The sequence below is a fragment of the Barbus barbus genome, assembly GCF_936440315.1.
Source record: "Barbus barbus genome assembly, chromosome: 12".
Taxonomy (NCBI): Eukaryota; Metazoa; Chordata; class Actinopteri; order Cypriniformes; family Cyprinidae; genus Barbus; species Barbus barbus.
This window is the reverse complement of record NC_136740.1, coordinates 2208705-2224122: the sequence shown is the minus strand read 5'-3', so window position 1 is coordinate 2224122 and position 15418 is coordinate 2208705. Positions and strand designations below refer to the sequence as shown.

At 40.4% G+C, this 15418-nt stretch overlaps 1 protein-coding gene across 3 annotated transcripts in view; it reads left to right on the top strand.

Moving 5' to 3' along the window:
- Nucleotides 1–14391, top strand: part of LOC306878348 (plectin-like) — a gene marked incomplete at its 5' end in the record, with an annotated part of 125923 nt that extends 111532 nt beyond the window's left edge. For all 3 annotated transcript variants that reach the window (XM_079430633.1, XM_079430631.1, XM_079430632.1), the window contains 5 exons: nt 18–116; nt 2495–5848; nt 6076–13169; nt 13399–13503; nt 13647–14391. In XM_079430633.1, coding sequence (XP_079286759.1) covers nt 18–116; nt 2495–5848; nt 6076–12192 — 9570 coding nt within the window. In that variant the 3' untranslated portion in view covers nt 12193–13169; nt 13399–13503; nt 13647–14391. The remainder of the gene's footprint in view (nt 1–17; nt 117–2494; nt 5849–6075; nt 13170–13398; nt 13504–13646) is intronic.
- Between the last annotated feature and the right edge of the window lie 1027 nt (nt 14392–15418).

The following is a 15418-nucleotide window of genomic DNA, read 5'->3' as shown; positions in this document are numbered from 1 at the left end:
CTTTGTCTTTTCCATAGTATGTCACTCTGAGAACTCGCTATAGTGAATTGATGACGCTGACCAGTCAGTACATCAAGTTCATCACAGACACGCAGCGGCGCATCGAGGGAGAGGAGGTGCGTGGCATCAGGGGACCCTGTTCATACCACACTAACCTAACACCTAACATTAACCAACCCAACCAACCATTCATCAGAAAAACACATCTACATTTAATTAATGTATGGTTGACTCGACATTTCTTCTATGTCATTTTGGGAACAAATAAAACTATTTTCAATAGTATGGTACTGCGTTTCAGAGATATGTGATGGGTAGAATACATTTGTATATATCCTGCCCTAATTATGTCTTGATTAAAATATTAAGCATTAATAATCACATTATCTGTTAAGGGTAATTTATTTATTTTTTCTATTTTTACACTTTCATTTTTGCAACAAAAAAGAAGAAAGAATAGCTCATGATGATTAATTTGCGATACATTTAATTTAATTGAAAAGATACAAGCAGCTGATGAAGTATTTGGATGTATTTTAACAGAACACTGAATGTTATATTTGTACATCAGACAGTGTCTGATACACACTAGGGAAAGCAAGTCATATGAGGCCCACCTTTCCTATATACTTTTCTCTTTTCTCACTACTGTATGTCTTTCAAACCCTAACCTTTGATTTCTTTGCTTCTCTTAACTGCTTGCCAGTGCTTTGTCTTGATGATTGCTTGATCTTTTTTGGGCTCTAAAGAGGTAAAACTTTTCATTATGCTATAGTAATTTCATACCAATATTCCAGTATCCTTCTTCATGAATATTCTGCATTTTCTTCCATCAAGCTTTTATGATTTACCCTTTCTAGTTAAATGTTATGGTACTTTTGTTCATTGTAGTTTTCTGATTCTCATTGCTCATATGGTAGATTATCCTTTTTTTTTTTTTGTATCTATAATTATTTTTTTGTTTAAATTACCTTAAATGTAATCTCCACAATACCTAATTTAAAATACATAAATATAATAAAGTAGTCATAGTTTTAATATATTTATATTTAATATATTTATATATTTTAATTATGTTGTTAAGATGCATCACTGAAAACTTTATAGTATCATTGAAGTTTCCTATATTTATGTGTGTGTGTGTGTGTGTGTGTGTGTGTGTGTGTGTGTGTGTGTATATGTGTGTGTGTGTGTGTGTGTGTGTGTTTATATGTATATGGTATAATCTTATTTGAGAATCAGATTCCTACTGCCCTTATTTTTTTATATTTTAAGGTCATTTTTAGATCATGTTCTTTTCATACTAACCTTTCCTCTTCATATGTAGATAAGAACCTGCTTGTCTGCCTGAATCATTGCTTTTAACACTTATAGCTCATTTTCCATTGCTAACTAGAGTACTTGCTTGCAATGTTGGTATTTAGTTATGTTTTTCTCACCATTTTTCAGGCCACCAAATCAAGTTCTCATTCTTAACAATTATAAATCTTTAGAAAGGCAGAATTGTTTTTAACACACTGGTAGTTTGCATTAATTGTGTGCTCAGTTTTCATCCAGTCATTTAGTTTATAGCAACAGCATATTGATTACATTCTATATTTTTCTGCAGAGCTTTTTTTTTTTTTTTTTTAATCACGTTGTTTAACTGGAATGTAGTAAATGGTTTTCCTAGTGCTACCATTTGGGAGCTTCTCCCTCGCATGTTGTGAAAGTGTAGTGTTATAAACCAATGTCTTGTGTCTCCATACATTAATTATATCATCTTACGATAACCCAAATGATTGCATATGATTTTTGACTGTTAATTTACCTTAACCCTGTTTGTCATGATTGCATCTAAGCCTGTCTTTCTTTGAGCCAAATAATCATTTTAACACTTAAAGAATTAGTTCACTGAAAAATGCTAACTTTTGTCATCATTTGCTCATCCTGATGTTATTCCAAACCCTAAATGTCTTTCTTGCTTCCATGGAACACAAAAGATAAACATTTAATAAAGAAAAGGATCTGAAGCTTTCAAACTTCAAAAGTGATGAAACACGATAACAGCCGTTCATAAAACTTTTGCGTTGTCTTCCTAGATTTCTGAAGATATTGAATTAGGTTAAAATTTTTGTCGCTATACAGTGAAAAATATTGTAGTGAATAGCAACTTTGCTGATTGGTGATCTGCTCCTCAAACAAAGCTATCATCATCATCATTTTGAAGTTTGACATCTGCTGTTATCATTTACTTTTATTATGTTAAAAAGAGTGGCCGAGACACATATGTGTATATATGTGTGTGTGTGTATAGATATATCACACACGTCACCTTTTGTGTTCTACAGAAGAAAGTAAAAATATAATATCATAGAAAGTCAATACAGTTTTGGAATGACATGGTGAGTAAATAATAACAGAATTTTCATTTTTGGGTAAACTACTCTTTTAACACCCCGTCATGCTTAATCTTAATCATGATTTTCTTTACGATTTACTTCCACTAATACAGAAAGCTGCTGAGAAACTAAAAGCAGAAGAGAGGAAAAAAATGGCTGAGATGCAGGCAGAGTTAGACAAACAGAAGCAGCTAGCTGAAGGTCATGCCAAGGCCATTGCCAAAGCGGAGAAAGAGGCACAGGAGCTCAGGCTCATGATGCAAGAGGAGGTTAGCAAACGAGAGATTGTTGCTGTGGATGCTCAAAGGCAAAAACAGAACATCCAGCTGGAGCTGCACGAGCTCAAAAACCTCTCCGAACAACAGATCAAATCAAAGAGTCAACAAGTGGAGGAGACTCTTCTATGCCGGTCCAAAATAGAGGAAGAAATCCGCATCATAAGACTTCAGCTGGAAACTACATTGAAGCAAAAGTCCACTGCAGAGGACGAGCTCAGCCAGCTTAGAGACAAGGCCGCAGAGGCGGAGAGACTTCGCAAAGCTGCTCAGGAAGAGGCTGAGAAACTTCGCATGCAGGTTAAAGAGGAGACCCAGAAGAAGCGGATGGCGGAGGAAGAGTTGAAGCTGAAGGCTGAAGCAGAGAAAGAGGCTGCCAGGCTGAAGCAGAAAGCCCTGGATGACCTTGTGAAGCTCAAGATGCAGGCAGAGGAGGCAGAAAGACACATGAAGCAGGCTGAGATCGAGAAAGACAGACAAATCAAGCTCGCTCAAGACGCAGCTCAGAAAAGTGCCGCTGTTGAGCTGCAGAGCAAGCGCATGTCCTTTGTCGAGAAGACATCCAAACTTGAGGAGTCGCTCCGAGAGAAGCACGGGACTGTCATGCAACTGCAGGAGGAGGCAGAACACCTCAAGAAGCAACAGGAAGAGGCAGACAAAGCAAGGGAGGAGGCTGAGAAAGAGCTTGAAAAGTGGAGACAAAAAGCCAATGAAGCCCTTCGTCTAAGGCTCCAGGCAGAGGAAGAAGCCCACAAAAAGACTCTTGCACAGGAAGATGCTGAAAAACAGAAAGACGAGGCTGAGCGTGAGGCCAAAAAACGGGCCAAAGCTGAAGAATCTGCCCTAAAACAGAAAGACATGGCCGAGCAAGAGCTGGAGCGGCAGAGGAAGCTGGCAGAGAGCACAGCGCAACAGAAGCTCTCCGCAGAGCAGGAGCTGATCCGCTTGAGGGCTGATTTTGATCATGCCGAGCAACAGAGATCACTGCTCGACGATGAACTGTACCGTCTTAAGAATGAGGTTAGTGCTGCAGTGCAGCAACGGAAGCAGCTTGAAGATGAGCTTTCCAAAGTTAGAAGTGAAATGGACATACTTTTGCAGTTGAAGTCAAAAGCTGAAAAGGACAGCATGTCCACCACTGAAAAGAGTAAACAACTTCTGGAAGCTGAAGCTGCTAAACTGAGGAATCTTGCAGACGAAGCAGCCAAGCTCCGTGCTATTGCTGAAGAGGCAAAGAGGCAGAGACAGGTGGCTGAGGAAGAAGCAGCGAGACAGAGAGCGGAAGCTGAGAGAATTCTCAAAGAGAAACTTGCTGCCATTAATGAGGCAACTCGCTTGAAAACTGAAGCAGAGATAGCTCTAAAAGAAAAAGAGGCTGAAAATGAACGCCTGAGAAGGAACGCCGATGAGGAGGCTTACCAGAGAAAAGCTCTTGAAGATCAGGCAACCCAGCACAAGCAAGACATTGATCAGAAGATCGAACAGCTCAAGAAGTCCTCTGAAATGGAATTAGACAGACAGAAAACAATTGTGGATGAAACTCTCAAACAGAAAAGAATAGTTGAAGAGGAGATTCGTATCTTGAAAATGAACTTTGAAAAGGCTTCATCTGGCAAGCTTGATTTGGAGCTTGAACTGAATAAGCTGAAGAATATTGCAGACGAAACACAACAAAGCAAACTACGAGCGGAGGAGGAAGCCGAGAAACTACGCAAGCTTGCCCTTGAGGAAGAAAACAGAAGAAGGGAGGCTGAAGAAAAACTGAAAAAGATTACTGCCGCAGAGCAGGAAGCTGCTCGACAGCGCCAGGCTGCCCAGGAAGAAGTTGAGCGTCTCAAAAAGAGAGCTGATGAGGCCAGAAAGCAAAAACAAGATGCTGACAAAGAAGCTGAGAGGCAAATATTTGCTGCCAAAGAGGCTGCTGAGAAAGCAATTACAGCTGAACAGCAAGTCCAAAGTGTTCTTGTTCAGCAGAAGGAGGACAGCCTGGTACAGAAAAGGCTAAAGGAGGAGTTTGAGAAAGCCAAGAAGCTTGCCCAAGAAGCGGAAAAGGCCAAAGAAAAGGCAGAGAAAGAGGCTGCCCTCCTCCGCCAACAAGCAGAAGATGCAGAGCGTCAGCGTCAGGCTGCTGAGGTTGAGGCAGCCAATCAGGCCAAAGCCCAAGAAGCCGCTGAGAGGCTCAGAAAAGAGGCAGAGCAAGAGGCAGAAAAGCGTGCCCAGGCAGAGGCAGCAGCGCTGAAACAGAAACAGCTGGCTGATGAGGAGATGGCTAGGCAAAAGACACTTGCAGAGCAAACACTTAAGCAGAAATCTCAGGTTGAGCAAGAGCTTGCGAAAGTTAAACTGCGGTTGGATGAGACCGACAAACAGAAGACTCTCCTGGATGAGGAGCTTTATCGCCTTAAGGACGAGGTCGGTGATGCCGTTAAACAGAAAGCCCAGGTAGAGGAGGAACTGTTCAAAGTCAAGATTCAAATGGAGGAGCTCATCAAACTCAAGCTCAGAATTGAAGAGGAGAACCAACGTCTTATGCAGAAGGACAAAGATAATACTCAAATATTCTTAGCTGAGGAGGCTGAGAACATGAAAAAACTTGCCGAGGACGCTGCCAGGCTCAGCATTGAGGCCCAGGAGACTGCTCGCATGAGACATATTGCAGAGACTGACCTTGCCGAGCAAAGAGCACTTGCTGAAAAGATGCTTAAAGAAAAGATGCAAGCCATTCAGGAGGCCTCTAAACTTAGAGCAGAGGCAGAAATGCTACAGAGACAGAAAGACCTTGCCCAAGAGCAAGCTCAAAAGCTGCTTGAAGACAAACAACTGATGCAGCAACGGCTTGAGGAGGAAACTGAGGGCTTCCAAAAATCATTGGAGGCGGAGCGCAGAAGACAGTTGGCTATAACAGCTGAGGCAGAGAAACTAAGACTTCAGGTGTCCCAGCTCAGTGATGCTCAGTCTAGAGCTGAGGAGGAAGCCAAGAAATTTAAGAAGCAGGCAAATGAGATTAGTGCCCGACTTCATGAGACCGAGCTTGCCACCAAAGAGAAAATGACAATTGTTGAAACATTGGAAATACAGCGATTGGGCAGTAACAAAGAAGCAGATGACTTGCGTAAAGCCATTGCTGATCTTGAGAAAGAGAAGGCAAAATTGAAAAAAGAGGCTGAGGAGTTACAGAAAAAGTCCAAAGAGGTATTGTGTAAAAGATGGCATAATTTGCTGCTCATGTCATTGTTAACCCTCTCTCCAAAAACTAACATTGCTTTAAATCAGTTCCTTTGTTTGTTACAAATGTTCTAATCTTTGATTATATTCCCTAATGAGTTCACATTAATCATAAAATGGATATTTACATAATTTAAAATAATTTTTCTGAATGTTTTTTTTTTTAACATTTGTTCATTGTTTCTTCTTTTCAGATGGTGAATGCTCAGCAAGAACAAATTAAACAGGAGAAAACAATTCTCCAGCAGACATTTTTGTCAGAAAAGGAGATGCTGTTGAAGAAGGAAAAACAAATTGAGGATGAAAAGAAGAGGTTAGAGAGCCAATTTGAAGAAGAGGTCAAAAAGTCAAAAGCGCTTAAGGATGAGCAGGAACGTCAACGAAAACAAATGGAGGATGAGAAGATTAAACTGAAGGCTACTATGGATGCTGCTCTGATAAAACAGAAAGAGGCTGAACAAGAGATGCTCATCAAGCAGAAAGAGATGCAAGAACTTGAGAGGAAAAGGCTTGAACAAGAAAGGGCTCTTGCTGAGGAAAACCAGAAACTGCGTGAGAAACTTCAGCAGATGGAGGTTAATCAAAAAATCACCCAGGAAATTCATATCCAGACAGAATGCAAAAAAGTCCTCAATGGTCAAAGTATTTCTAATGAAGTTGACAGCACACATGGTTTCTCTCCATTATCCTTCGATGGCATTCGTGAGAAGGTCCCTGCAAGTAGACTTTTTGAAGTAGGACTTTTAAGCAAAATGGATTATGATAAGCTCCAGAGCGGTGACACCACAGTCCAAGAACTCTGCAAGACAGACAAACTTAAAACAGTTCTTCAGGGCAAGAACTGCATTGGTGGCCTGCTTGTGCATCCAAATCAAAAAATGCCCATCTATCAAGCCATCAAGGAAAAGAAGATTGCTCCTGGGACGGGGCTAGTGTTGCTGGAGGCACAGGCTGCTTCTGGATACATAATAGACCCAGTTAAAAACAAGAAACTCTCTGTCAATGAGGCAGTTAAAGAGGGTCTAATTGGACCTGAACTTCACAACAAGATGCTGTCTGCAGAGAGAGCTGTCACTGGCTACAAGGATCCATACTCAGAGGCAAAGATCTCCCTCTTTGAAGCTATGAAGAAGGGTCTCATTGGGGAGGATCATGCCATCAGGTTGTTTGAGGCTCAGATAGCAACAGGTGGCATTATTGACCCAGTCAATAGTCATCGTGTGCCAAATGAAATAGCTTATAAGCAGGGTCAGTTTGATGCAGCCACCAATAAAATCCTACAAAATCCAGAAGATGATGTCAAGGGATTCTATGATCCAAACACCCAAGAAAATCTGATGTACCAACAATTACTAGAAAGGTGTGTCACTGATCCAGGAACAGGACTTCTTCTTTTGCCCATTTCTGAGGCGGCTGCTCAAAATGCCAGGATATTCACAGATGAGGAAACAAGAGATGTGTTTGACAAGACAACTGTGTCTGTGCCATTTGGCCGTTTTAAAGGAAAGACTGTGACCATATGGGAGATTATAAACTCTGAGTACTTCACTGAAGACCAGAAAAAAGATCTTATCCGCCAGTACAAAACGGGAAAAATTACAGTTGAAAAGATAATCAAAATTGTTCTAACTGTGGCAGAGGAAAAAGAGAAAAAGAATGAGCTTGCCTTTGATGGCCTGAGAGCGCCTGTACCTGCTACAAAACTTCTTGAATCAAAAGTTATTGACAAAGATCTCTATAACAAGTTGCAGAAAAGACAACTGCTGGTAAAAGACGTGTCTGAGATGGAGCATGTGCGCAATGCCTTGAAGGGCACTAACTGCATTGCTGGAGTAATTATTGATTCAAACAAACAAACAATGTCCTTTTATGATGCCATGAAAAGAGATATGATGAGACCTGGGCCTGCTCTTAATCTCTTGGAAGCACAAGCTGCCACGGGATATGTCATCGATCCTGTTAAAAACCAAAAACTTACAGTAGATGAGGCTGTCAAAGCAGGTGTTGTCGGTCCAGAACTTCATGAAAAACTACTGTCTGCAGAGAGAGCTGTCACAGGCTATAAAGATCCTTACACTGGAAAAACTATTTCTCTGTTTGAGGCTATGAAGAAAGACCTGATCATGAAGGAACAAGGAGTCCGACTGCTTGACGCACAACTGGCAACCGGAGGCATCATTGATCCTGTTCAAAGTCACCGTATTCCACATGACATTGCCTGCACAAAGGGCTGCTTTGATGATGCAACCCAGAAATTTTTGAGCAGCCCAAGTGATGAAGTTAAGGGATACTTTGACCCAAACACTCAGGAATATCTCACATATCCACAGCTTTTTATACGATGTGTCACTGACAAAAAGACTGGCCTTCAGCTTCTGCCTTTGTCTGAACAAGCTATCAATGCCAAAGAGGAGATGAAGTACACTGATGCCCAGACCAAAGACGCAATGACTCAGGCAACTGTTGAACTTCAGAGTGGACCATTCAAAGGGAGAAAAGTTACCTTATGGGAGCTCATTAACTTTGACTATATCACTGAAGAGCAAAGGCTTGACCTGATAAGGCAATACAGATCTGGGACAATGACAACTGAGAAGATTATAAAGGTTTTAATTGAAATTGTTACTAAGAAAGATGCCAAGAAACAAGAAGAGGGCTGCTTTAAGGGACTTAGGGCACCAGTTCCAGCCAAATCATTATTTGACTCCAAAATCATTGATAAGTCTACCTATGATTTGCTGGAAAAAGGTAAAAAGACTCCAAAAGAGGTTAGCAAAAACGCTTCGGTCAACAAGTATCTCCAAGGGTCTGAGAGCATTGCTGGAGTTTACCTTGAGCCTACAAAAGAGAAAGTTAGCATCTACCAAGCAATGAAAAGGAAATTCCTCAGACAGAACACAGGTATTGCCCTGCTTGAAGCTCAAGCTGCCACAGGATTCATTGTGGATCCATCAAGAAATGAATGTCTCACTGTGGATGATGCTGTTAAAGCAGGTCTTGTTGGCCCAGAGCTTCATGAGAAACTTCTCTCTGCTGAAAAAGCTGTCACTGGATATAAAGACCCATTCACAGGCAATAAGATCTCCCTATATCAAGCCATGGACAAAGACCTCATTCCCAAAGAACATGCCATGCCTCTCTTGGAGGCGCAACTGGCATCTGGTGGAATTATTGATCCAGTAAACAGTCATCGTATTCCTGTTGAGACTGCAATCCAGCGCGGATATGTTACCAAACAGCTGGCGAGCAGCATTGCTGAAAGCAAGTACTTCTCTGACCCTGCATCTGATGAGAACGTATCATACAAACAGTTGAAAGACAAGTGCATGGCAGATCCAGATACAGGCTTACATCTACTAAAGCTCTCCAAACCACAGACCCCAACTGTTGTGGAGAAGACATACCTTTACAGTGAAGAACAAACCCAGAGTGATCTTTCCAATGCCCAGATTGACCTACCCATTGAAGGTCAGGGCTCTATGTCTCTCTGGGATGTCATGAATTCAAATCTACTACCTGAAGATCAGAGGGCTCGGCTTCTGGAAGAATATCGTTCTGGCAATATAACAAAGGAACGAATGATTATCATTATAATTGAGATTCTGGAGCAGAGAGAAATCATTAAAGGGGGGAGCACTCAGACCGGCAGCACAAGAAGACGTCAAATCACTATTGAAGATCTCTACAATGCCCGTATCATTGACCTTGAGACTTACAATCTGCTGAAGAAAGAGAATAAGACTATGCGGGATGTCATGGAGATGCAAAGTGTTAAGCAGTATTTGTATGGAACTGGCAGTGTTGCTGGAGTGGTGACTGATTCAAATTCCAAGATGAGCATTTATCAAGCAATGAAGAGAGAGCTGATGAAGCCTGACATTGCAGTGGCCCTCTTGGAGGCTCAAGCTGCCTCTGGATTCATTATTGATCCTGTCAGGAATGAAATGCTCACTGTAGATGAAGCAGTGCGTAAAGGCGTGGTGGGCCCAGAACTTCATGATAAGCTCCTGTCTGCAGAGAGAGCAGTCACTGGCTATAAGGACCCATATAGTGGAAAGGTGATCTCCCTCTTCCAAGCAATGAAAAAGGACCTTGTCCCAGAGGACTATGCCCTAAGGCTTCTTGAAGCTCAAACAGCAACAGGTGGCATTGTTGATCCAGAATATAACTTCCACTTGCCAACAGAGATTGCCACACAACGTGGATATATTAACAAAGAGACAAACGAAAAGCTCTCAGATGAGGTTAAAGGATACGTCGACCCATTGACTGATGAAAAAGTTTCATATTCTCAACTTCTGAAAAGATGTAAGCTAGACAAAGATGGGCAATATCTGTTGTCTCTAGGAGACAAAAGACTGCTCTTCAAAGGTCTCAGAAAAGAAATAACAATCGAAGAGTTATTCCGCTCAAAAATCATCGATGAACAAACAGTCAGCAAGCTTAATGAGGGACTACTAACGGTGGAGGAGGTGAGCGATAGCTTGCGAAAATATCTTGAGGGCTCAAGCTGTATTGCTGGCGTGTTTGTGGAGTCTAGTAAAGACCGACTGTCTATCTACCAAGCCATGAAAAAGAATATGATCAGGCCAGGCACTGCTTTCGAGTTGATGGAAGCTCAAGCAGCCACAGGTTATATCATTGACCCTATCAAGAACCTCAAGTTAACTGTAAATGAATCAGTCAAGATGGGAATCGTCGGTCCAGAGTTCAAAGACAAGCTCCTGTCTGCTGAGAGGGCTGTAACTGGATATAAAGATCCTTATACAGGCAAAATGATCTCACTGTTCCAGGCTATGAAAAAGGGCCTGATTTTGAGAGACCATGGAATTCGTCTTCTCGAGGCCCAGATTGCTACTGGAGGAATCATTGACCCAGAGCAGAGTCACAGACTGCCTGTTGAAGTGGCCTACAACCGAGGCTTTTTCGATGAGGAGATGAACGAGATCCTCAGTGACCCATCGGATGACACTAAGGGCTTCTTTGACCCAAACACCGAGGAGAATCTTACCTACCTGCAACTGATGGACAGGTGTATTGTCGACCCAGACACAGGTCTTGTGCTCTTGCTTCTTAAAGAAAAGAAACGCGAGACAAAGACTTCTTCCAAGTCCTCTGTTCGCAAACGCAGAGTCGTCATTGTTGATCCTGACTCAGGCAAAGAGATGTCTGTGTATGAAGCTTACCGCAAAGGACTAATTGACCATCAGACTTACATTGAACTTTCAGAGCAAGAGTGCGAATGGGAAGAAATCACAATAACATCCTCAGAAGGGGTAGAAAAGTCTATACTCATTGACCGAAGATCAGGTCAACAGTATGACATTGATGATGCTATTGCAAGAGGTCTTATCGACCAGAGTGCAATTGAGCAGTACCGCACTGGCACACTTTCTATCACAGAATTTGCTGATATGCTATCTGGAAACATGAGTGGCTTCCGTTCCCGCTCCTCTTCCTTTGGTTCCACCTCCTCTTATCCAATGAGCCCCATACCTTCCATCAAAACTCCTGCAACTGTATGGAATGATCCAACCGAGGAGACCGGTCCTGTGGCTGGAATCCTTGATACAGATAGCCTAGAAAAAGTTTCCATCACTGAAGCCATGCGTAGGAACTTAGTGGATTCTATAGCTGGCCAGAGACTGTTGGAGGCACAGGCTTGCACTGGTGGCATAATAGACCCATCTACTGGAGAGAAATTCTCAGTTGCTGAAGCCACAGAGAAAGGTCTTATAGACAAGATAATGGTTGACAGACTCAACTTGGCCCAGAAAGCTTTTCATGGGTTTGAGGATCCTCGCACTAAAGTTAGAATGTCTGCTGCTCAGGCTCTCAAGAAAGGCTGGCTTTACTATGAGGCAGGGCAACGTTTCCTGGAAGTGCAGTATCTCACTGGTGGCCTTATTGAGCCAGAGGTTGAGGGACGAATCTCCCTAGAGGAGGCAATCAGGAAAGCTGCTATTGATGGCCGTACAGCACAAAAGCTCAGAGATGTGAGTGCTTACACAAAATACCTTACGTGCCCCAAAACCAAACTGAAGATCTCCTACAAAGATGCCATGGACAGAAGCATGGTTGAGGAGGGATCTGGCCTTAGGCTTCTGGAAGCTTCATCAGTATCCAGTAAAGGTCTCTACAGTCCTTACAATGTCAGTGGTGCCGCATCTGCTTCTGGATCTCGGTCTGGATCCAAGACAGGCTCTAGGACAGGTTCAAGAAGAGGCAGCTTTGATGCTACTGGCTCTGGATTCAGCATGAGCTTCTCCTCATCCTCATATACGTCCTCTGGTTACAGCCGCAGATTTTAAAGCCGGACCCTACAACAAACTTACCACATGGTCCTGCAGCTTTCATTATGATAGCTGACTCTATACACTAGTTACATAAGACACATAAATTAACTCAAGAAAAAAAATAATCACTTTATTCTGCTTTGCATGTGTTTGGTATAGGAAAATGCATTCCAAAAACGACCAGTATCTTTTTGTCTGGCGATGGTTAAGTTTCCATTTTATGTATTTTGGATGCCTAAGAACTATTGCCTGTTTAGCTTTAATCGTAGTTGATACCATAATTTAGGTTTATTTCAGTTCATACAGATATTGCATATTTTGAAAGTGATGTTTTTCTTTTCTTGATTTATACTAAGTACAGCTTCTAAAATCAGGAAAAGCTCAAATACAGCAAATTACATTTAGATTTTTTTTTTTTTTAAATCAAACTCTGATTAGACTGTATTTAATATTACTATTACATTTCTACATGTTATTTTAGGGAATTCTTTTTATACTTAGGTTTATTTAAGCATAATGTACCAGAAAAATATACCAAGGTTTAGAAAAAAAGTAATTAGATTAACAAAGAGTGTGGTTATTTTTACATATTTGTATAGATTTGATAGATGGATATATTAGAGGATGCTAGCCATCATATCAAATAAAAGTTGCCGCTGGTTTCACAGAATGTAAAAAAACACTACACTTATACATAAACATACATAAACACTAAAGGAGGAGCAAGCACTTTGTACAACAAGCCAATTTTAATGTCCCCTAAAACTGGATATTATTTTTGTTATGAAAGTCCATTTTTCATTTACTGGATCCAGTCTGTCTCCAAAGTCCTTTTCAAAACTCCTGACTACTCTATAAAGGAGTCCTCAAGGCCCAGATTTACTGTCAGTCCTCCACTGATGTGATATCCAATGAAGATTTCAGATGACTCAGGTGTCTCATCCATTCCTCACTCATAACATCTGGGCAGATCTGGATGAAATGTAGTACTTGTAAGTTGAACTAAATTTACATTTATTGCCGCTGTGTCCTAAAGACCACATTGATTTAACTTTTCTATATTATTTTTATTGTCTCAACACCTATCAGCTTCTTTATTAATAAATTGAATGACATACTGTATGTCTGCTTATTCTAAAGGATTTTCTTCACAGCATTAAGCCATGTAAAAGTTCTTGTCGTTTATAGTGTATGTTTTGTCATGTTTTTTTTCTCTCACAGAGATCATCGGTTACTAGATATGGACAACTTGAGGGTGCCTCACATTTGGTCTTGGATCTGGAGATGAATGATGCTCATCAGCAGCCCACATTCTTAGACATTCAGGTATTTATTAAATATTCACCATCTCTCTATGATTCTGCCTTGTATGTACATATGTTTGACATTTTTGTTTCCCTTCATTCACTGTTTTGTTGCCATTTTGTCATTTTGTTGCTTCACAGTATATTTTTAATGTTGTTTTTTAGAGCCTCACTGAAGGTTTCCTCCTTCCATTGCATCTGCCATTTGCATGAAGACACTAGAGGCTAGGGCTACCTTGAAGTTTGCCTTGGATATCATATCAAGAACTGACACTTTAGTGGACTGCTCCTGTTTTCATCAGCTGGGAGCTGGACTTTGGAGTTTACAAAAAAATCATTCAAAACAACAAAATAATTTGGATCCATTAAATTGATCTTAATGTGGACTTTTATGTAGAATCTCGGAGTTCTGTTGCCTACATTGTTTCTAGCCCCAATATGAGTTTTTAAATAAAGCACTCAATCAAACCATTGCATTGCATTACACATACTGATTACATCTTTGACAATGTATTACAATTAAATTTTTTTACATTTCCTGTGCCGAAAAACAAACAAACATGTTTTGGTCATTCGTTGCCTCCCATGTATTTCTTTGCCTGTTTTTATATTAATTGGACTTGACTTGACTTTTGTTCTTTCTTTTCTTTACTTTTTTTTTGTTCTTTTTTGATGTATATGTAAAAAAATGTTTTGCATGTTTTACTAACTTGCTATAAAGTGTTCTGAAAAGATGAAGATGAATAGATTTTTGAATTTACACCAATATATGGAAGATTATATGAGTAAAAGATGTATGAAATACTAACTGGTGGATGAACTTTTCTTTAAGAGATAGTGGTAATAAAGAGTGAGTTTATTAACACTATACTCAAGTGTAAATAAATATTATTTTGGAAAGATCAGTTCTGGACTTTGTAGAGTTTGTGTTTGATCTTTTATGTCGTGTTTAATTTAAATGATAATCCATGTCACTATGACATTCCAGTATATAAACAGTACAGAACACATATTTCTAGCAATCATATATCAGAAAACATTTACAAAGTAAGCAGTTAAAGAACAAAGATGAGTAATCACCAGACTGCTTAAACATACCGACAGGAAGTATGGTGCTGATTAGAGAAACAGTCAGTATTCGGTGGATGCTGTCCTCTGGGGCTAGGGAAGTGGAATGACAGGCTCAGATGACATTGTGTTAAATCTGTAGGATGAAAGACAGAACCCAGAGGGAGACACACTTATGGACGGCCTGCCTTTGTGCCATTACACTGCTGACAGCCTCTCTGCTCCTCCTGCATTAACTGTGCCCATGCTGCATGATGGAGGCTCTATGGTATGTCTTCAGATCAGCAGAGAGATAGAATATTTTTTTCTAGCTGAAAATGTTCCATATGCAATAATAGTGAATTGTGAGTGAATCAATAAGAATGTGCTTGTTGTGGTGTAATAAGCATGTGTCCCCTCTGTTTCAGGAAGCAGCTGCTCAGAAAGGAAGACGGTATGGGTAAACTAAACATATAATGTTCATTTCCCATGTTATATTTTAATTTAATAATAAACCCCATATATTTTTTAATTAAATTCCACAAATGTAATGTGTTGAGGCTGTAGGTCATGTCTGAGCTAAAGTGTAATAGTGTTATATTATATTATATTATATTATAGGAGATGAGCGATGGGGTTATCATGATTATGTTTTACCTAAATATGTCAATCATTTTTCCATTGAATTCATCATCACAGTTATGATTTATAGGCTTTAACCCATTCATGGAGATTTCCCTTAAACTGCTATATATTATTGACATATTAATATTACTGACATGTTGACGATACAAGCTCTGCTGCTGCTGCTGATTATACTGGTCAAAAAAATGAAAGGAACACTTTGAAAACACATCAGATCTCAATGTAGTCCAGGGGATATGTGAAAA